Source organism: Pteropus vampyrus, unplaced genomic scaffold (genome assembly GCF_000151845.1).
Source record: "Pteropus vampyrus isolate Shadow unplaced genomic scaffold, Pvam_2.0 Scaffold85, whole genome shotgun sequence".
NCBI classification, from domain to species: Eukaryota; Metazoa; Chordata; class Mammalia; order Chiroptera; family Pteropodidae; genus Pteropus; species Pteropus vampyrus.
In genome coordinates this window covers 578,243-600,756 of record NW_011888866.1, presented here as the reverse complement: position 1 = coordinate 600,756, position 22,514 = coordinate 578,243, and the positions used below count along the sequence as shown (strand labels likewise).

At 37.9% G+C, this 22,514-nt stretch overlaps 1 protein-coding gene across 2 annotated transcripts; it reads right to left on the bottom strand.

Annotated features, from left to right (window-relative positions):
* On the bottom strand, positions 1-17,111 carry SPG21 (SPG21, maspardin). Of its 2 annotated transcripts, XM_011363332.2 has the most exons (9): positions 16,884-17,110; positions 13,480-13,566; positions 10,587-10,748; positions 7,795-7,875; positions 6,812-6,957; positions 4,397-4,505; positions 3,606-3,713; positions 1,653-1,793; positions 1-728 (listed from the first exon to the last, which is right to left on the bottom strand). In XM_011363332.2, the coding sequence occupies exons 2-9, from the start codon at positions 13,540-13,542 to the stop codon at positions 612-614; spliced, it is 927 nt and encodes a 308-aa protein (XP_011361634.1). In that variant the 5' UTR covers positions 13,543-13,566; positions 16,884-17,110; the 3' UTR covers positions 1-611. The 2 variants fall into 2 exon arrangements, with proteins under 2 accessions (XP_011361634.1, XP_011361635.1); XM_011363333.2 differs by lacking the exon at positions 3,606-3,713 and having other exon boundaries at positions 16,884-17,111.
* Between the last annotated feature and the right edge of the window lie 5,403 nt (positions 17,112-22,514).

The window sequence follows — 22,514 nt, the reverse complement described above, 5'->3', positions numbered from 1 at the left end:
TCACTGAAATGGAATTTTTATTCCAAATGACTGTAATGGCTAGAAAGACAACAGCTAAAACTCAAAACAATTTGCTTAAATGGAAATTAGAAGTAGTTGATTTGCAGGAGAGCAAATGGTGGTATGATAGCCTTGGTACTCTGGTAACTGTTATAACCAAGAAAGCATAAAAATAACCAATGTCCTTCTGATATACAATCTGGATGTGCAGTATTTATAGCAAATAATGTAAAAATAAAAAAAGGAAGAACAAAAAGAAAAGAAAAAAAGACAAGGAAAAAAACATGACAAAATCCCAAACCTTGGAAATTAACATTCACATAAGAATACAGAGGTGAAGACTTTTGGTAGCAAAATTTTCACAATTCTTAAAATGAGAGTCTTCAAAAGTACTTCTTCAAATTCAAAAGCTAGAAAAACCGAGAGGGAACAACTACACTGGCTTAGAAGAGCTGCCGCTTGTCACAAAGGCGGCAATCAGTCCTACTTCCAAACACAGTGACAACCGGCGAGCCTGACAAACTGAGCAGAGAGGCCGACTGGCGGGCACTACTGTCACTGACTGTACAAGGACACACTGGGTCACTCATTGTTACCAGCCAAAGCCCCAGCTATTGCTCCTCCTGACTGATGCTGAGGTTGCCTTTCTGCACCTCGAGCTCCTCGGCACTGACCATCGACGGGTCAATGGCCGCGTATTTGGTTCCATGGAATTGCAGCAAATGTATCTGTAGAAATGTAGAATCATTATTTTAAATGTCACCATAGTATATAAATGTTTTATACTTCTAAAATTACAGAGTTAATATAGAATAATTTGATAAATATTGGAAAACAGAAAAGTCAAAGTATATTTTTAAAAAATCACAATTGGGATCTTTGTCCCTCATTTAATATGTAATCAGTCTCTCCAAGTTCTTACAAAGTCTTCATAAACATCTTAAATGGTGGCATCCTGCTCCACGAGTAGCTGTTTATCCACCCCCTCTGCCACTCAGGTCCTTTCCATCCTTTGCTGTTCTTCCTACCACCAGGATGAATGTCTCTGGGCATCGAGTTTTTCTGTATTTAGGATCCTTTCCTTAGGATCTATTGCCACAAGTGGATAACAAGATCAAAGCAGGTGACTTTTTTTAAGGCTCTTGATACTTCCTGCCAAATTGCCAAAGCAATAATTTCTCACTCTATTCTAATATTCATTTAGATAGAAGATGAAAAGGTGGTAGTGTTTGTTAGTTTTTTTGTGTGTGCTTTTTTAATGCATTAAAAATAGATCAAGATGTCACTTCACAGGACTCAGATTGGCCCCAACCCCCCGGCCCCACCATTTAGGTCTGATGTCCTGCTCTGATTGAATTCCTTGTGTCCAGGAGGCAAAGTTACATCATACCAAATGGCTACTTCAGTGTGTGAAAGCGGGCCTGCTATTCTTAGAAAATGGATGGTGGGCAGAGAGTCACCCAGTGTCTCTAATATGCCTGCTCGAATTCTCCTATAAATTATTAATGCAAACCACCTTTACTGAGTCAATGCCTCATTCCTACGGAGAATTCTGTAGTTCTCTTACTCTTTTACTCCACACACACAAAAAGCTTTGTTTCAAACCATATATTTTGGGTTCAAAGTGTTCTGGGTTCCAAGCCGGGACTTACCTGTACATAAAGATTCACCTCTGCACTTCTGCACAGGTAGGGGAAATTGCCTCCAGTTTTAAGGTGAGCCCTCCGGGCATTAGGATACAGTTTGTACATTTCTTCTTTAGCTTCAGTTGAAAGTGCACTCTGGTCAAATACCTTTGAACAAAAAGACACAGCTGAAACCTACTGGTATTTAATATGTCCTTTTCATATTATAGAAAGCGCCACCCCAAGCATTTCTTTCTCATGAAGAGATACTGCTAAACCCCTGTGCAGCCTGGGCCACCTCCTCCTGCTGATCCCTGGTGACTTTAACTCCAACGTTAAGATGTTAGCTACACATTTTACTGCCAAACGTCTCTTGCTATCTCTTTGGGAGGAAAATTCTACTATGAATTTCCTTTTCCCTCAAACATAGGTAACTAAACTAGCAGAATATTAATAGTGAACAATCATTCTTGAAAATGCCAATTAATTTCAAAAATATCATGAAACCCAAAAGAACTTTTAAATTTTACTGTTAGTTAAAAACAGCTAATAAGTAGTACATGCTCAGTAAAAAAAAAAAAAAAAAACCCAAATATTTAAAGAGTGTAAGAAAAAGTCCAGAACCCTTCCTGGGGGGAGCCACTGCTAGCAGTTTGATTCCAGACATTTTTCAATGCCCATATAAACATGTTTATGTACATATGCAAAAAAAGTTTTTCAAAAAGTAATTTAAAAGAAGCAAAAAAAAAAAAAAATGCATCTCCAACTTGCTAACTGAAAATCTTGCTCTGTGACATGGTAAATATCATAAGGTAGAGATTATAGTGCAGAATGTAAATTATTGTTTACATGCTCATAATGGATAATTTCCCAACAAAAATCAATTTTTAAAAATACCATGATATTTGAATTTAGGAATAAATCTATTTTATGAGGCAAAATAAAGTAGTTATATGATTAAAAAAATAAGCCAAAACCAAAATGAAATATCACTTCACATCCATTAGGATGGCTATTATCAAAAAATAGAAAATAACAAGTTTTGGTGAGGATATGGAATAATTGGAACGCTTGTGTATCGCTAGTAGGGTTGTAAAATGGTGCGGTTGCTATAGAAGATGATATTGTGGTTGCTCAGAAAGTTAAACACAGAATTATCATATGACCCAGCAATTCCCTTCTAGGTAAATACCCAAAAGAATTAAAAGTAGGGACTCAAACAGATATTTCTATATCACTGCTAACTGCAGCATTATTGACAGTAGCCAAAAGGTGTAAACAACTCAAATGTCCATCAACAGATGAATGGATAAACAAAATGTGGTATATCCATACAATGGAATATTATTCAGCCTTAAAAAGAAATGACACTCTAATACATGCTACAACATGGTTACCAGAGGCTGGGGGGTGGGGGTAATGGGGAGTTATTGTTTAATGGGTACAGAGTTTCAGTTTAGGATGATTCTGGAAATGGATAATGGTGATAGTTGCACGACACTGTAAATGTACTTAATGCCACTGAATTGTACACTTAAAAATTGTTAAAATGGTAAATTCTGTTATGTATATTTTACTGCAACTCAAAAATACATGAAACAAGCTTTTGTACTAATTAGATGTTATGGAATTCTTGACTCTCTGCCCTCCTGAAGCACCTTCTCTTTGCTGCCTAGATGTGTAATAACTCAAGTGCAATGTCTGTTGATGAGAATAGCAAAAATATACCAAAATGGGTGAGAACAACCATGTTTGTTTAAATTTATTCTGATTTCAATAGTGCTATTCCTGCCAGGAAAAATATAGGATAAGCAATAAACATATTATTTTGGGATTAAGAAAGCTAGGGGGTAAAAAAATTCAGGGCAGCAGTTAAAGAACATTGAAAAATAATAAAATAATTATGAGGAAGATCTTGACATATACATTTAAAAAGATAAAGCATCTATTTTTACTGGGGGAGAAAAAAAAAAAGCTTACATCCATAATGGTTACAGGGATGTCCCGAATTTTATGAGGTTCCACATAAGAATTTTGACAATTCAGGGTAAGCCTTGAAGCCAGTTCACTCTGACCCAAACTTTCTAGCTGTAGAAAGAAAACAGGTAAAGTTTCTGAATCAATTTGTCTTTCACATTTCTACTACATCCATAGATAATATTTGTGTTCATAAAGGTGGTATCATGTGTGGTGGGGCCAGAAAGGTCACCGATGAGGAAACACATGTATTTGAGCAACTATGAACTGGGCCTCTCAGGTGGTGACATTTTTCTCTTTCAGGAATCTGGCCTTCCGTAGCTTTCAACCTGAATGCTGCTTCAATCAGGTGCCTGTGGGCAGCAAACCAATTCCTGAAGCTCAGAGATGGCAGATAAACTTTTAAGAGATCTTAGAGCTAGACATATACTCAGAAAAGTCATCTAGCCCAGTAGTTCCTAAATGCAAGTCTACAGACCTGCTACATCAGATTCACTTGGGGGATGTAAAAGAGGGGGCACGGAAGGAAAATACAGTGATCCCAGATCCCATGCTCAGGAATTCCAGTTCAATGGTCTGGTGTAAGGCCTTGGAATCTGTATTTTCAAAAGCTCTCAAGGGATTCTGATGAGTTACCAGCAATAATATCTGTCTGGATGTATTAAAGTTGATCTGGAGGACTGCTTAACAAGCACCTCCAATACATACTCAATGAGACAGATGTGTTTTCAGGAACCAAGCAGATATGAAAATTCCAAGTACGAGTGTCCCCACCCTAATGCCATGATCCTTACCCTGTCCACCATGAAATCAATAGCATCAGCCATCACAGGGTCCACTGGGCCAGATGAAAAGTTTCCAAGAACTATTTTTTTGAGCATAAATGATGGCATCAGCCAAAAGCTGTAAAACAAAGACCTGATAAACTTCCAAGACATAAATGGCAAATATTCATTCTACCCCGAAGCATTCTATTAGTCAGGTACTTGGGATCTGGATATAAAAAGACCTAGTCCCTTCTTTCAAAGAGCACAGCATCTTGTTTTTATGTACACTTTCTGAAGCTCCCCAAAAGTTATGGTTTAATATGATTAAACTTTTGAGGATTTGAAATAATTATAAGTGATACTTCAAAAGACCTTTACCAAGGCATTCGGATGATTCCAAGGTTTTTTTTTCCCTAATTGGCCTACTATTTCCTTTAGAAAACTGAAAACTTAAAGATGTGAGCCTTCAGGTTTATATCACTTTTGGATTGATATTTCAAAGTAGACTGATTGATATTTCAAAATAGTAAAATGAAAAGAGGAACTGTACTTCCCAAAGTCTGCTATTAGATTCAACTGGACTAATTCAAAGCAATTCAATCTTTATAAATTTCTATGTGATTTTTGGTTTATATTTATTCTAGTAATTATAAATGATGAGAACCATTATAAAGAGTAAACACAAATTTCTCTAAGCCTATACTGAAAATGACTTATAAAAGGTACAGACCACCATCTGATACATATTCTCAGTAGAACAGCCTTGTTGGAAGTTGAGCTTCCCTCACAAAGACAGTCAGTCATCTTTCAGTTACCTTTCTAAATTCTTTATCCTGCCCCCACAGCTTTCTTATCTTCTAATGGTCTGATGCCTAGGTATGCTCTGTTAGGGGTAGACCCTGCTGGCTATGCTTACCCCTAGTAAGCACTAGGATATTTGATAAAAAGTAGCTGATATGCATGAGCACAAAGCAGGGCAGTCTTAGCTTCTGACAACTGACTCATTACCCGTTTAGGAAAAAAAGTGCAGCTCACTGTCAGCATTACTTTAATTTTACATAAACATGCTCTTTGAGGCTGAAGCAAATCTGACTGTTTTGCAATGTGAAAATAAAATATAAAAACTGTTCTTAGAGTTATTTCTAAACAGAACTTGTCTTTAATCCTAATATAACAGAAATGTATACATAAATTGGATTCATCAAATGAATCTTTGGCTAATAACTTTTCGTGAACGATGTTAACATCGCACGTAGGAATGCTACGTTTTCTAGGATTTGACATTTTCAGTGATCGAGAATTACTATATTTTTATAAATGGAAATATCACTACTAAAAACAGAATGCTATAAATAGAATGATGTCATTTGTTTCCAAAGACTATCAATACACTAGAGCGATGCAAAAATAATAAAAGTGAGATATTTCATGGCAAACTTTGGGGGCAAGGTCAGAACTATAATCTGTGAGTTAGCCCACGGCAAACAGGAAATGGGTTAAAACACTAAAAATCATAAAAAAAAAATGAGTTTTAGGCATTATCTGGACATGAAGACTTTGTAGCTAACGTATACAAGAAATTGCTGCATGAATGCTGAGAGAACTACTAAGATAACATCAGGAAAATTTTAAAAAACAATAGACTACAATCTTAAGTAGATGTGAAAATCATGAAAACAACATTTACTTATAATGTCATGTGAAAACCAACCTGATCAGACAGGTATGTTTAGTCAATGGACATTTTTTTTAGAGTAGAGCCTAGGCTTGCTGGCAATGAAAGAAATACACATTTAAGTCAGCTTTAAGTACCATTAGATACCTATCAGGCTAATTAAAATGAAAAAAACAATGAAAGGACAGCTCTTTGGAAGCAAGCACCCCACTGGTTACCCCACAAAGCATTCCACCAATTCCATCTTTCTGAAAAGCATGCTAACATTAAGTGTCATGATGTGCAGAACATTTGCTGACAGGCTAAATGCTCTAATCCATTTTGGGAAACAAATCTCAAAGAAATAATCCAGAAAGAGAAGGAAAAGAAGTAATTTGTACAAAGATTTACAGTAGAAAACGATGAAAAATTGGGAGAAGCTAAACTGTCAGTCGATATGCAGAACTGTTTACACAAAATTATAAATGGAACAAGCAGAATACAAGAATGCACATGCACAGAAAAGAAACTATAAGAGCATATGAATGTATATTAAACAAATCTAAACAATAATTTAGAGTAACAGGAATAGTTGAATTCAGAGTTCATTAGATTATTTTCTTTGGCACAGGTGATTATTTCTAATTTTAAAAGCTGGGGCAGTTTCAGAAGACAGAAGTAGATATGACCTTCCTTCCTGGTATGTCAAAAAAACCCAGAAGCCAACATTTCCAAAATTCCACTGAACAAAAATAGTAAGAATTTGGGCCAAATGTTTATGTTCCTACCTGTTTGCAGTCCACGTTTGATTAAAGATAGAGGTGTCACTGAAGGAATTACAGAGGATGAGGGAATGGACCCTGGGAGATTTGTGAGTATATTCAGCAAATTTCTGGGCCAAAAAGCCTCCCAAAGAAGCCCCAAAAAGATGAACCTAATTGTAAACAAACACAAGGAGTATTCTATAACAATGATCAATCCTGAATATAAATATTAAAAAAAACTGTTTTGTCACCAACCACAGAATAGAAAGTCACTACTAGTCAATAGACTAAAACAGCTACAGAAGTTAGAAATTTAGGAAGTATTGTATTTAAATGGAATTTATACATTTATCAATAAAACAATACAACTGTGCATATAAATTATACAAAATATTGTTCACAGATTACATTAGAAAATGAAACCATTTAGCAGTTTATGTTTAAGGAAACTATGATTCTAGTGATTCTACTCCATACCCAAGAGAAGTGAAAACATATGTCCACATCAAAACTTGTACATGAACGTTCATAGTAGTGATATTCAAAATAGCCAAACATCCTGGGAACAATCCTAAATTGCACCAACTGATGAATGGATAAACAAAATGTACTATATCTATACAATGGGATATTATTTGATAAGTAAAAGGAATGAAGTACTAACAAATGCTACGACACAGATGAACCTTGAAAACTTTATGCTAAATTAAAGAAGCCAGTCAGACAAGACCACATATTGTATGATTTCATTTATATAAAATATCCAGAGTAGGCAGGTGCATAGAGACAGAAAGTAGAGTAGGTTGCCAGGGCTGTGGGGAGGAAGGGTAAGGAGCGACTGCTGAGTATGGGGTTTCTTTATCATACACTTTAAAAAGGTAAATAGTATGGTATGTGAATTATAGCTCAAAAGAGCTCTATTAAAAAATAAAAAAGACAACAACAGGCTTTACAATGTAAATGTTGCATTAAAATCACATGTCAGTAATTAGTTTCAGAGTACTCACTTTATCCAATTGTAAATGGTCTAAAAGCTTTCTGAATCCATCACAGAATTCAAGATGGTCCCAATAAACTGGATATTGCAACTGAAATAACAAATTTTAAATTTTATTTTAGAAGCTCTAAAGGTAAAATGTGTATCTGAAAAATTTAGGACTCCCATAATAGCATTTCTCATTTGCTCAAGCTCTGCTCCTTATTCAAAATATGTGAAAATAAGCTCTGACATTCTCCTACACTTCAAAATTTACATTTTACCTAACAGACCTATTTTATGGAGAATAAAAGGTAAGCACACTCTAGTGATATCATGTGAATAACAATTTCAATTCACATCAATTTCTTTTCCAAATAGCTGAGAAAATCTGAGTTCAAGAGTGCACAGAGCAGAATCCATCCAAGTAAAGAAATACTGTTTTCCCTTAAATCCAACTTCATTCTGAACTATGGATCAAGAGAACTAGAAATAAAATCTGTTCAAAGGAGAGTTCCGTCTTTTTTTGGTAGCATTTCTTTAAGGGCGTATTCAATAAAATTGCTCCTTTTCTTTTAATTGACTTAGTCAGTCTGTCTGATTTCTTGAACTTTTGGTCAAGTACCAAAAAAGTATGGTGCTTGACCCTAAGGAGCTTGTCTATTAATGTGAATGATGAGGAAGAAAAAGAAATACAAGTCATCAAGTCACCTAAGAATTCCCCTCTCTTTGATATGTAAAACCTGCCTAACAGGCTTGTCGATTTAAGCACTTAGATCCATTTCGTCACTAATCATTAGAATAAATATTGCCATGTAAATTATGAGATAATTTCAGATTTGATGTAATGTGTTACTTTTACTATTAAAATTCTATTTGTGGATAAGATTCTGCTTTGAGACAGAATGGAGAACAGACTCTACCTAACAGAAAATTTGAGAATTTGAGTGAGATGATAGCCTAAAAGAAGGGAGATTTTATTTTTATAAAACCTTTTATTTAAAATATCTGTGCCCTGGACAGGCGATAAAATTGTATATAACTTACTACACACACACACACACACACACACACACACACACACACACACAACTGAGTACAAGTAAAACTGGGAAATCTGAATAAGATGGATGGATTACATCAATATCAATATCCTGGTTGTGATATCATACTATAGTTTTACAAAATGTTACCATTGGGAGAAATGGGCCAAGTATAAAAGAGATATCTCTCTGTCTTATTTCTTACAAATGTATGTGAATTGTAGATTTCATTTAAAAAATTTAAGTGAAAAAAGGATCTGTGTATTTTAACTGCTTAACACTAATATCTAGTAAGTTTTAAAACCTCATGAAGTTAGGCATTCTGATCAAATCTTAAGGACAAAGTAATTTTAAAGACACTGTTTGGCCTTTTCTTGATTCATTATCTAGCTAATGAAATAGGGAAAGCCCACATCGAGAACCTTAAGGGCAAGAAGAAATATCCAGCCAGAAGGTAAGGCTATTGTGACCAGCCAGTTTGGAATGATAAACAGTCAGTTTTCAACAGCACTCTAAAGTGGGCCAGACACCTGGGGGCTGCTGATCAACAGTGGCTACCAGGAGAGGCACTATCACATCTTAGGCTGCAGAGGGCTGGGATGAGGGTAGTTACTACCCTGTTCTCATGGAATGCTGTCCATAATGAGTGATTATGGAAAACACAAGTGAGGACTGTGTCACAGAGACTCAAACATGTCATATGAGAAATAGTCCAAAAATCTGAAGAAATTTAGCCAGAGATGACCCGGGAGAAGGCAGCAGGCAGTGCTGATAATCAGTTTTCTCAAGAAAGAAAAGGGCTGTCAGGAGGAAGAGGAATTGGATTTGTTTTGTGTGGCCCCAGTTGGTGGTGACCTCAGCAGAATTTTTGGTTACCTTCCAAGAGATGAGATACGGTCCACATGCTCCCTCTTCCAGATAGTAAATAAAATGTGTGATAATGGCAGTAGTCCCACAGGAAATACCATTTATCTGCTTATATTCAGGTCCCAGAAACAAGTGCCAGCTCCAAAGCAAAAGTCTCTTCTTCCTCAGATGTTAGGAGACCAACCTTCATTGTCATTACACAGTCAAGGCGTGCCAGAAAATCAGTCACAAGCAACAGTGCCTTCCCTACCCACACCTTTCTCCCAGAGGAGATTCAAGAATGATCAATGGGAAACTTGATTTAGACCAAACTCAGTGATAAAATAACAATTAGAAACCAAAAATTTCTTAACCAAATACTAAGGATATGAGCTAACTAATGAATCTCACTTCAACTGCCAAAGATTTACATTAAAGCAAGCTTTCAGTCACCTGGATGTCAGCAGATCCTTATGCTATCTGATATTCCATGCTCAGCTCTATTTGGAAGCAATGGTGTAATAAATGAAAAGAGGAAATGGATTCTGAAGCTGAGCTTGGTTCTCCCTCTACCACCTTATTGGCTGTGTGACCTGCAGTGATCTCTAAAATGGCCTGGACCTCAGTTTCCTCATCTATGAGCAAGGACAATGCTTCTTATCAATCAGATGTGTGAGAAGAGTTATAGGAGAGAATGTACGTAAAAGCTGGGAGTAGAGAAGGCTTCTAACAGAGGCGTGTCCTCTTTGCATCTCTCCATGTCTGTGTCACACACCACCTTCCTTCAAAAGGCTTCATTTCACATTTTAAAAAAGGAAAACAATATCTTACCTCAAAAAAAAAAAAGTGGCCATTACTACAGCTGATCAGAAACAGAGGCACAAAAACCACAAAATGTGGACCTGAAATGTAATACTGAATCAATAATACTTACAGCTATAACTCGGTAACCCCATCCAGTCAAAGCCAAAATCTGTCGGAAAAATACATCTGCAGTCCCGCTGACAGGGGGAAGAAATATGAGAGGACATCTGATATTTCTGGGACCTGCATCATAGAGTGACCATATCTTACTGTCATCATCATCCACGATAATCTGAAGGAAAGTTATAAGAAAAATATAAAAAATTTTATGGATTTGTTTTTTGTACTGTTAACTTGACACTATAATTTTGCTGAGAATTTTAATACCACTGGCTTGTTTGTTAAAAGGTAACCTGGGGATCACACCAGACTAGCATGTATAATGAACTGCTTTGGTCTCCTTTTCCTTCTTCAATGCTAAGGAAAAATTCCACAGAACTGCTTTACACTCTTCCAAAGAGCTGCTTTCTCTATCAGTTTTTAATTTTCCTCTCCATCCATGATTATATGAAGCCTATTTTGTTTACTATTAAACAGTAAACTCTGTACAGAGCATCTTATTTCTTCCCTATACTTTGGCCGTGTGTGTGCATGCAAGCATGTAGGAGGGCAATTTGCAGTCATTCTCCAGTGCTGGCCCAGCAGGGTCAAAGTGCAAATGGGAGGAGGAGGCAAAACTCCAGGTTCTAGGGAGGAACTGGGTAGAGATGGTACCACTCAGGAGATGCTTCAGGAACCAGATCTAGACCAAGCTTCCGAAAGGGAGACTTGCTAGAGAGGAGGGATGAGGCAGGTATAGGTGTTACTGTCCTAGGAGAATGTTTCAAATCATTTGGTCCAGTGTGGAGAGTGGGCATAAGAAAAACTGGCTTTTTGGGGAAAAGTGGGTAGAAAGAAGAAAGGTCATCAGAAACTCTCCTGATTTAATGGTTCTTGACACAACAGAGAAAACACTGAACATTAAATGTGCTGAGACAAGTCAAATGCTCAGAACAGAGTTTGGCAGATACTGAGTTTTCAATAAGTGTTAGCTATTAGTATTATTCTCTGTGTGGTAGTTCATTTTTTTTCTTTCACTGACTTTTGGTGGTATTTGGAAAAGTACATTAACTGCTTGAACTTTTGCCAATGTAAATCAACATTTATCCTAATTTTACATTAAAAAGTTCAAGGCCTCCAGGTTCTATTTTCTGAGCTCTCCTAGTTGGCAGTGCTGTGGGGCCCCATGGTGTTACTCTGGATGGCAACACCCTAACCAGGATCACTAGTGTCAGTGGGAGCAGAAAACAGGGCAAGGCAAAGCCCATAGGGCCCAGGTTACAGATGGTCACAATAATATTTCATGCTCATGTTTTTTGCCCTTTGTATTTTGCCACTCACATTTTTGCTTTTCACATTTCTTTTTCCTGTGATTGTGGTAAAAATCTCTCAAAGGCCTTTGAGAGTATACACAGCAAATCTCAATCTTATAGTAATAAAATCCATATGAGAAAAGATGTTCAGCACTCTAAAATTTTCTAGAAAATTATTACGATAATCCACTTTAGAAGAAAAGTAACAAAAATAGCATTTTTTCTATCCCCATCCCCTCAGTTTTATTAAGATATAATTGACATAATACATTCTAAATATAAGCCATAAATACTTAAAAGTTATCACTTCAACTTTCTCAGAGTTCTTTGGGAATTTTGTCAGAATCCCTTTAGAAGACACAATATCTGTTTGATAATTTAAAATCTAGTATCATGAAATTTAAAGCAAACTTATTATGACTTGTGGACCAACTGACCTGGCAACTGGAGAAAATCACATCAATAAAAGAACTTCCTATAACTGCTTCTAAGAATACTTAGATAAGTTTGTGCTCTTCTGGGTCTGGTGATCAGCTTGCTGAGTGAGTCCACCAAGATGAGCTCATACAAGTTATCTTGAGGGGATGAAACAAGGCAGAGGGACTCCAGGGGCCAATTCTCCCCTTAGTATGGGCAGTAGCTTCTCAGGTAGCAAGGAGGGAGAGGGATCCCTTTGATAAGCAGCCGGTACTTCTGGCTGCTTAGATTAATTTGATTTTAATCCAGACTCTACCCACTCTACCAGGCTCTGTGACTTTTACCACGTTAACCTCTGAGAATCTGCTTTCTCATCTGTGAAATGGGTACATCGCTACCCACTTTCTTAAACTGCTGTATGCTTAAATAAGATATCTGGGGCCTTCCTGCAACAGTGCCAAGTATGTAGCAGGTATTCTGTCTATACTTGGAAAACTGTATCTCAAAATTCCTACATGGAGAATAATTTTGTTATTAATTCAAATTTGCATGGTACTTCCACAGCTGTCTACCCTGACGAAATAATAACAGAGACATAGATGATCTCCAGATCATACTTTTGCAAGGGGATCAGCAAAAATTTTAAGCTGTGACTTGAACAGCCTTTGTCTGGTATGATCTCCAAACATTTAAAATTAATTTGGGACCTAGAGTCAATAGTCAAATTTCAATATAAGCGTTTGGGGTTTCTGGACATCCTAGGCGAATAAAGTTTCTGGAAGAGGACTATTAAAGAGTGAATGTATCATTGAAAACAGAGGATCTATAATGTGACCCATTGTAAATCTAAGGAACAGAAAAATGCTTTATAATAGAATATGACTGCATTTATTGTATAGTTGCCGTTACTGTAAGCTTTCCACTAAACCATACAGAAGAATATACATATTTTTGCTTGCTTGAATATATAAAAGCAATTATAAAATGAGTATAGTTCTACTCACTTTTGCTCTTGAATGAGTCTCAAAAGTTGACTGTACTTGACAGAGAAAGGGTGAACTTTATGCTCTGCAACCCATAGTCATGATACTTGGCAACCTTTACTCTCAAACGCTACTAAGACATAACATCCAAATCACACACAAAAACAATACAAGACTTTGCAAATAAGAAGTGTAGTAAAACCATACATACCTTTTTAAGGGGAACTGTACTTCTAAACCAGTTATAATCAGGAGAGACTTTAATCTCTCCCATGATTAGCTGAAATGGAGGTTATCCCTGAAATAAAAGCATGTGATGTTTCATGTCAAGAATTCATATTTACATCAGAACTAAATGTAGAGTCTGGTTTAGCTATACCCACAATACATACTTGAAAGGGTAAAACTGAGGAAACAGCTATTTTACCTTGTTGGAATATACTTAAACCACAGAAAACAGTTTAGTGAAATGCTGCAATCCTAGAGCAGGAATGTAGTTCTTAATGCAAAATACAGGAAAACTTGCTGTTCATATTTATTTGCTTAAAAGTGACATACTGTCCTCTGAAAGGTCTATGATACCAGGGTAGACTTGAAGGCACTATAACTAGCAACAAAACAAAATATGTGCCTTTAGAAAAAAATGTGTGGTCTTTTATTGTGAGATTAGTGATTTCTAGCTTTTGTAGTTCTGTAACCTTGGAATAGTCACTGATCCCCTTTAGGCTTGGTTTTTTTCATCTATGACTGTTTCACCAGAAACAGCTGTCTCTCCAAAGCCTAGAACAGTGCTTGGCACACAACTGGCATTATCTGTTGACTATGGCCTCAAGAGACTGAACTAAGCAATCCTAGAGTCCCTTCTAACCCAGTTAACTATGGGCATTGAACTAGCTGAACATCTTCAATTTAAAGGCCACCCCTCTTTGCTCAGGCATCTGTGTGATGTGATAACAGGAACTTGAAATTATAGATCCTTGTTGTAGATTCTTATTGTCAAGTGAGGCACTTCCACCCATCTGTGTGGAAGGAAAGGATTCAAATATTTGCATTCTACTCTGCCCTCTACCCCAAGGCAAGTCTTAGATTTCCTAGTAGGGCTAGGATGAGTTCAAGACCCTAGGATTTAACTCCTGGGCTGACTCTAAACTGTCATTTTAGAGGGACTTCTCTGGACTGGGCAGGGGCAGGGGATTCTAAACCCAATGGAACTCTTCCTCCTTGGCCCTCCACATCTTGACCCTCCTCAGAAACACAGAGCACTGAGCAGTCTTAAACTGTTACCTCTAACCTTGGAGGGGTGGGGGTTACTAAATTGAACTCCAAGGAGATAGCAAAAGTAGATATCCAATGTTAAACTTGATTTACAAACTTGCCATTGTAATAATGGTCTCTTCTCTCAAGGCTTGTATTTTTAGTATGGTACTTTTATAAAAATTTGTTAATATCATAAGTTGCTCTAAAGTTCCAAGAAAACCATTAGCCAGTCTTATGCTGAAAATCAGTGTGCACAAATATAATTGTTATTCATACTGAAATAAAAAAAATCGTTCTTTGCTTATTTTCTCTTAACAAATACTAACATGTTAAAAAAACTAGCCATTTGAATTACAGACTTTCTGGAATATTTTCTACCTGGATACACTTGAAATATTCCTATATCATCTATATACTTCCTAATGGAGATATTTTCTAGTATTGCATTACTATAAACAATTATATTTTACAGGAGGAAATATCAAAAACATGTTTGGCAAAAAAAAAAAAAAAAAAATCTACTCAATAACTAAATTAGCTAAAGCCAGAAAGTTTCCTTCTAGATTTACCAAACTATGCATAAAATAAGTTATTCATAATTTGGAATCAACTGCAATGTACAAACCAAACTACTATACAAATACACATCATACACAGGCACACACATTCACTGTCATCCACTTCTTCCCATAGCAATAGAAAGATGTTCCTTACCAGTCCTCAATATTATTCACAATTACCCCAGAATCATAACATTTTATAACTAATCTTGCTGGATGGCGAGATTCCACCCAACTGTGACTACATTTTTGTAGAGGCAAGTGATTTTAACACTTGCGCTAGTTTGGCAGTACATGAAAGGTAAGCTAGATACCAAATGTTGCATATGACCAACTGACATCTAAATGAAAAAAGCTCACTGCTGCAAAGGGAGAACAGTTGTGTGCAGTATGAAAAGGAATTTTGTTCTCTGAGCTCTTTCATCCTCTAAAGGAGTATACTTTTCCAAGTGACAAGAGGAACATTCTGTATACAGCAAAAAAGGTTAACTGAGATTGTGACCAAACTGGTCGGTATAAAATAAGAAAGAATGTGGGCCATGAGCTCAACACTGGTTTGATCTCACAATTCAATTCTTCACAAAAACAAAAGCACCTGTTCATGCTGGTAGAGAAAGGGCTAGAGAGATTATCCTTAATCTTGACTAAGGAAACCCCTTCTCAGGATGTGCATTGGACACCAGGTCCTCTCTGGCCCTTGTGCTGTTTGACAATAAAACTGCCAGTTGTGAGTGTGCAAGAATTATGAGTACTTATCCCTCTGAGTTTCCACAGAAGCTGCCAGTTTACAGTCAATGAAATCACTTTACAAATGTTTGTCACATAACCAGCTTAACTAGTCAGAGGTTTTCTGATCCTTTACCTCAATCTGTAGTTGATCTACATATGGACAATCTGTGATTATTATTAATACCAGCAATCACAAAATATAAAATCTAAGAGTCTCTAGGCAGTGCAATTGACTTTTTAATGCAAGTCTCCATACTTTACTATAACAGTACATAGCTATCCTCTTTTTAGATCTCTTTAGGGGAAGATTTATCCTCTTTTCTTTATCTTCTAAACTTTATGAGAGAAAAAGCTGCTACTTGACATATTTCTTTTATGACACCTCATTTTGTGTTGTCTTGGTATAAAAGCTTTTGGAAATTTGCACACAGCTATTATTAAATTACTCCTCAACCCCTTGAATCTTTGTGCTAACAGAAGCTGGAACATCGTAGGTGGAGAAGCAGCATAAATGCAGAACTCATCACTCTCCAAGAAAACGAAAAGAGGAAAAGTGAGACACACTAGTCCAGCTACCTTTCTCATCCCCTAGTCACAAGTCTCACACCCAGCCCTACTCAGCAATGACAAAAACAGGCTGTGGCACAATCTCCAAAGTAACTGGCTTCCGCTCAGAGTTCTTAAAAGTTGACTGGGAAACAGTTTCTGGGCTGCAGCAGCGTAGCCCCAGGATGGGATTACAGGACTATGTCCTGATCAAGCAACCCTCACCCCTACCCAGACGACCCTCACGCAGACCCCCATACTATCCCAGTCCCACTAGTGACAGCCACACAAAGGCAGGGTCACAGGCACATCGATTACCCCCATGAACTGACTCAAGCTCAGACACACACACACACACACACACACGGACATGTGATCACGTACGTGCATGGTCACATGGACTGGCCCACTCACAAAGTCAAACCGACACATTCAGCAGCGTACACTACATACACACCCACCTGCAATTCCATACACATTACACACCACACCCCCGCTTCCCAGGGCCTTGCCCACCCCTCACCTGCCGAGGCCGCCCCCACGTCCCTGTCCCTCCTCCCCAGGGTGGCTCTTTCCTGCAGAACGAGTGCGGCTGAGCCCGAGTTGGGGCCGTAGGCCGGAGGGCCCAGGACCCACAGGAGAAGCAGGCAGTGGGGGCGCGCAGAGGGGCCGGTCGCCGAGGGGCGGGGCGAGCAGCCGAGCGAGCCTCTCCCGCCGCACTCCCTCCTCCCCGAACCTTCCGCGCGACTCTCCCGCTTCCGGGTTTGGAGGGGGCGGGGCCACGTCGTGAGGAAGGGGCAGGGCTGCGGGGCTACGGCGGTCACCATGACGACGGGGGGGCGACTAGGGTTAGAGTCTTCGCACCCCTTCTTGCAGGTGGGGAAGCTGGCGTCTGCATCTGCGGTGCTGGCGGGCGCGGGGAGGAGGTCAGAGTTGCCTCTAGGTCAGCTCTGGGTCACCTGTCCGAAGTGGGCACTGAGCAAGAGGTTACGGGAGTGGGAGGAAGGGGTGCCAGGCCCCTTGGGACCTGCTTCTGCCTTTAGTTCGCGCTCTCTTGGAGGAAGCAAATTCCCTCTCTACCGTGTAAAGCTTTGCAGGGACCCCTTTGGATTCAAGGGTTCAGTGAGCAGGGCTTTGTATACCCTCTTTTCTTGGCAAGATTTTTTTTCCTTTGGCATAGCCACAGACGCCCTCCATAGTCCTCCACTGTAACATCTCCACTTCCCTTTCCAGACTTGTGCTGACGTTCTGGGGCCTTTCTCGGAACAGCTTCCAAGGAGGCTCCAGCTCGTTCATCAATTTCCTTTAAAGGAATAGAGAATATTTATATATTGATAATCGTTATTCTTAAGCAAGATGTTGCAGATGTCACGATTCAGTAAGAAATGTGCAGATTTGCTGAAAGAATGTATGATAAAATTGAATAACATTTAAATCTTGTTTTAAGTTTTTAGTGACCCTGCCACAAGGTCCTGTTGAAAGTGCTTCTCCCTAATCTGTTTTAGGAAAAGCTTGTACCCTGTAGAAATGCCTTTGGATTTTGCCCTTACCCAGGTAACTATTGATGTGATTAAGATCAGAGGAGAATTCGAGTAAATTGCATCCTTAGTTATGACCTCTGCCCCCCTGTTCAGGAGCCCTGGGTCCCAGTCTAGAACTTGGACAAATCTCAAACAAGTTTTCCAAGAACACAGTAACACATTCGCCTACCCACTCCGCCATCACCTCTTTCGAATTTGCAGTCACTCACAGGAAGTGGTCTTTTATTATAAGCACCACATAGGTTACAGAGCATGTTCCCAGGGAAGAGTTTTAACCTCTGGGCTTTTCCTTAAAACTTTGGAATAGTTTAATGAGTGGAATAACTGGCCAATCACTGGTTGTATGTAAAACCCGTTATGGATACTCCTCACCGTTATCTGTCCAAGTGGGCTGGGAGCTTTAATTTAGAGCAAAAGGGCACAAAGTGATTCAACCAGTGACTTAACAATAGATACTAAATGTCTATTGAATGAATTAATGAGAGAATAAATAAACTTATCCACATATATTCCTAAAAACTGTATTCCTTAGATCCCATACCCCTAGGCCTCACTTTTGTAACAGCCCTAATGTGAGGTAAGCTATATATATGCCCAAATATATTAGTCCTTATGTTAGTTTGGTAATAATTTATAACTTGACTATCGATAATGGAAAACTACTTCAATATGTTTTGTTACATATATACTTTAATTAAAATGTAAAAAAGTCAAACCCAAAATGTTTTCTTTCTCTTAGAAAAAGACCCCATAGCCATGTTTGGATCCTCAGTTGTTCTACAACACATGGCAAGCACATTGTCCATTCCCTAATCCAAACAAGGAACATTTAATATCTGTGAATTCCAGCTGTCCTGTAATTGCACAACTGCAGGGAGCAAACTTTTGACTCAGGGTAGGCCACAGTACAGACAGATCTGGGAGATATGGCCGTGAGAGTTTGCAGCTGTCGTGATTGGGGTCTATCAAATGGTTCCCACAGCACCAATCCCTGTGTGAGAATCTCACTTAAAAACTGGAATGTTAACAAAATATTCTATGAATACCAAGCAAAGTAAACAGATGGCCAGCTGGCTCTCAGCATTGCCCAAACCCAAATTCTATCCCTCAAATCAATCTCTTGACAGAATAATATTTGTTTTTAAAACACATATACATAAATACTGCCATTTGCAACAACCTGGATGGATCTTGAGATAATCGTGCTAAGCAAAATAAGCCAGACTGAAAAAGGTGAAAATCACATGATATCACTTATATGTGGGATATAAACCTAAAAGCAACAAATGAACAAGACAAACAGAGACTCGGGGACATGGACAATGGACTAGTGTTTATCAGAGGGTAGGGAATGGGGGAGGAAGGAAGAGGTAGACAGGGTAAAGGGGGTCAAATATAGGGGAGTCAAGGGAGGGTGAAGTGGGTAAAAGGGATCAAATATATGGTAGCTGAAGGAAACTAGACTCTGAGTGGTAATCACACAATAGAATATATAGATGTCAAATTATAATGTACACCCGATAATTATATAATTGTATTAACCAATGTTACCCTAATAAACTTAAAAATAAATAAATAAATAAAACACACGTACAAAATAATCCTAGCTAAATCTCTTATGCATGTATACACACCAAACAGAACAGTGGTTACCTCTGAGGAGAAACTGGGGATGGAAGGAGTGGTAGAGGAGAATTTTGGCTTTAGAGTTAGTGATCTGAATTTATATAAGAATGTAGTCATATGTTATTATATGATTAAAAATAATTAAAAGTAACTGTATTCATGCTTTACATGGATTTAGAGCAGGGTTTAGAGCCCTAAACCCTGCTCTAAATCCTTCAATAGCTCGCCACTGTCTTCAAGTGAAAGTCCAAGGTGGACAGGCTAGAGCAGGCCTGGCTCTCTCAAAGGGCCCTGAACACTCTGTGAGGTCTCAAACCTCTAGGTGTTTGTATATGCTCTTTCCACTATTTAAAATGCCTCCTTCCTTTGACCCACCAGAGTGAATTACCCTTATTTTACCCGCAAAGACCATGGATTTGTGAAAAAGTAAAAGAGGAACAAAATATTTAGTTTTTCATACTAATAACAAATTCTTGTAATACCATACTTTTAAAGCTTCTCATGATACACTTGACTGCAGTGTTATGTATCAAATTATGCTAAGACCCAAGATTGAAAATGAATGTTGTTTCCTCATTGCCAGAGTCTGTGTCAAATACATACCACACTGGATTATAGAGATCAGACACGGAGTGGGGATTCTAGAACTGCCCAATGAAGATACTAACATGACTCTTCTATAGCCTGCTACCTAAAGGTCCTATCAAACAACTTATATACAGTTATTTATTATATATTTAAAAATTTATTATCATCTGGGGGTTAAGAAACCTGAGTTCTATCCTTGGGCAAGACATTGCCTCTTTCTGGGTGTGGTTTCTTTCTCTATAAATTGAGTCCAAGGTTGGACTAAATGATCCCTAAATTCTTTACAATTCTAATATCTTGGATTTTATATATTTATGAGATATATTATAGACTCTTTATAATAGCCTTTACTTGAAGCTGCTTCTCTCTGAGAAGCCCCCCACTGCCTCTCTCTTCCAATGAAACTTTAAAAAGTATACACACAAAAATGCCTCTTTGACGGAAACTATATTTTAGCTTCTTGGATGTTAATGTTTGTCCATTTTTAACTTTTTAAAATAAAAATCTCTAAGTAAAAGTACTATTTGCCAACCTAGCATCTCAATGTTTTTTCCATAAACAACAATGCAATAATCTACTTTTGAAAAAGAGCAGGAATAAAGAATCCTGTAACATAAGAGCTGCACTAATATACTAAAAAATAAAGCAAAAAAAAAAAAATCTGTATGGTTCCAGAAAACTTTATGAATTCGTAGAGGTAATAAAGACAGTGATTAAATAGTAACTAAAATGAGACAATTGTTTTGAAATAGTCTAGCACAGTGCCTGCATATAATGGGTATACAATTAAAATGTGCTCCCATTTTTGCCTTTCTGGGCACGAAAGCCTAACACATTAAATTCCTTGATTAAGGATAAAAACATTTGCCATAGAGGTGGGGCAGTCCAGGGTTAGGACCACAGACTGGTATCAGACTACTGGAGTGCAAACTCCAGCTCTACCACTTATGAGCTATTGAACGTTCTGGAAAAATGAGGATCAATTACAAAACCTGGCTCAGAGGGTTATTGTAAGGATAAAATGAGATAGTTCCTGTCAAGTTCTCAAGAAATGTAATCAGCAATCAACAAATGTTAGCTAATAATGATGGTACTGAGGCCTTGTGCTGGATTCGTTACCTGTATTATTTTTATTCCTCATGACAACCTTTGCAAAGTAGGTACAATTTTAACTTCATAGACAAGGAAACAGATTCAGAGAGAGTGAGTAACCAGCCTAGGCTTATTATGGTCAGTGACAGGGCTGGGGCTCATACCATGTTCGTTAAATCTAAGACTCTGCCTCTAGAAATAGTATATTTTTGCCTTGAAATTATTTGATGAATATAAAGAAAAAAATGATAAAAATAAGCTGCATATACAAAGTATATACAGCCTTAAGTACAAAGTATAAAAACAATAAACATCTTTTTGGCAGCCATTCTCAAGAGCCCTTTTTATGCTCAGAAACATTTTTGTCCCCTAGACTAAAATCCTTTTAAACGAAATCTACGGTTGTCTTCAGGTTCTAATCTTAGTGTTGTCACTAGCTAGCTGTTGCCAGACCCTTGTTTCATCATCTCTACAATGAAATTTTGAGTTATGAAATCATAGGTCATTTCCCACTCTAAAATTCTTTTCCTCCAGTTGGTTTAAAGGCATCTCCACAAGCTGTTACTGCCATCCAGAGGAGAAATACTGTTGCAGACACAAAGAAGGCATTATGGCAGTTTTAGATAGTGGTGGCAATACTAGCTATCATTTATTGAGTGTCTACTATGTGCCAGGCACCTCCCTGGACATATGTATTTCTATTCTTCAAGATAATTACCCATGTTCTTAAATTGGGAAATCAGAGTTTAAAAAATTTAAACAACTTGTCCTGGGTCACCCAACTAGTAATGAGTAAATTCTGTTTGGGGTCTAATGTTTTTTCAGCAGTGACAAGAACTAAAATAGAAGCATCTTGCAATAGAGAGAATGTGTTTGCAAATCCATCCTTTTAGCCAGAGAACAGAATAGATTGTGGTCTATCTTCCCTGAAAGGACTCTGGACCTAGGGGCCAATATATGGCTCAGATCCATGTGTACCTCTTAAACTAGTTAAGATGTTACTACTCTAGCATAAAAATTATTTGTTGAGTAAGATAAAATGCAGAGTCCCATATCCAGAGATTCTGAGTCTAGGTCTGGAGTAGAGCCCAGGAATCTACATTTTTAGTAAGTACTACAGGTGATTCTCATCCAGATGAGAAGCCCTGCTCAGTCACACTGGACTGTGGTTTCTATAGGGGCCTAAACAGAATGAGTCACATAGTTTCCTGAGGCCTGAGATGTGCACTTATTTACTTATTCAAAGAATGGGCCACCAACTGGAAGATGGAATTTCTAAACCTGGTATTTATCCTCCAGTCCCAGGA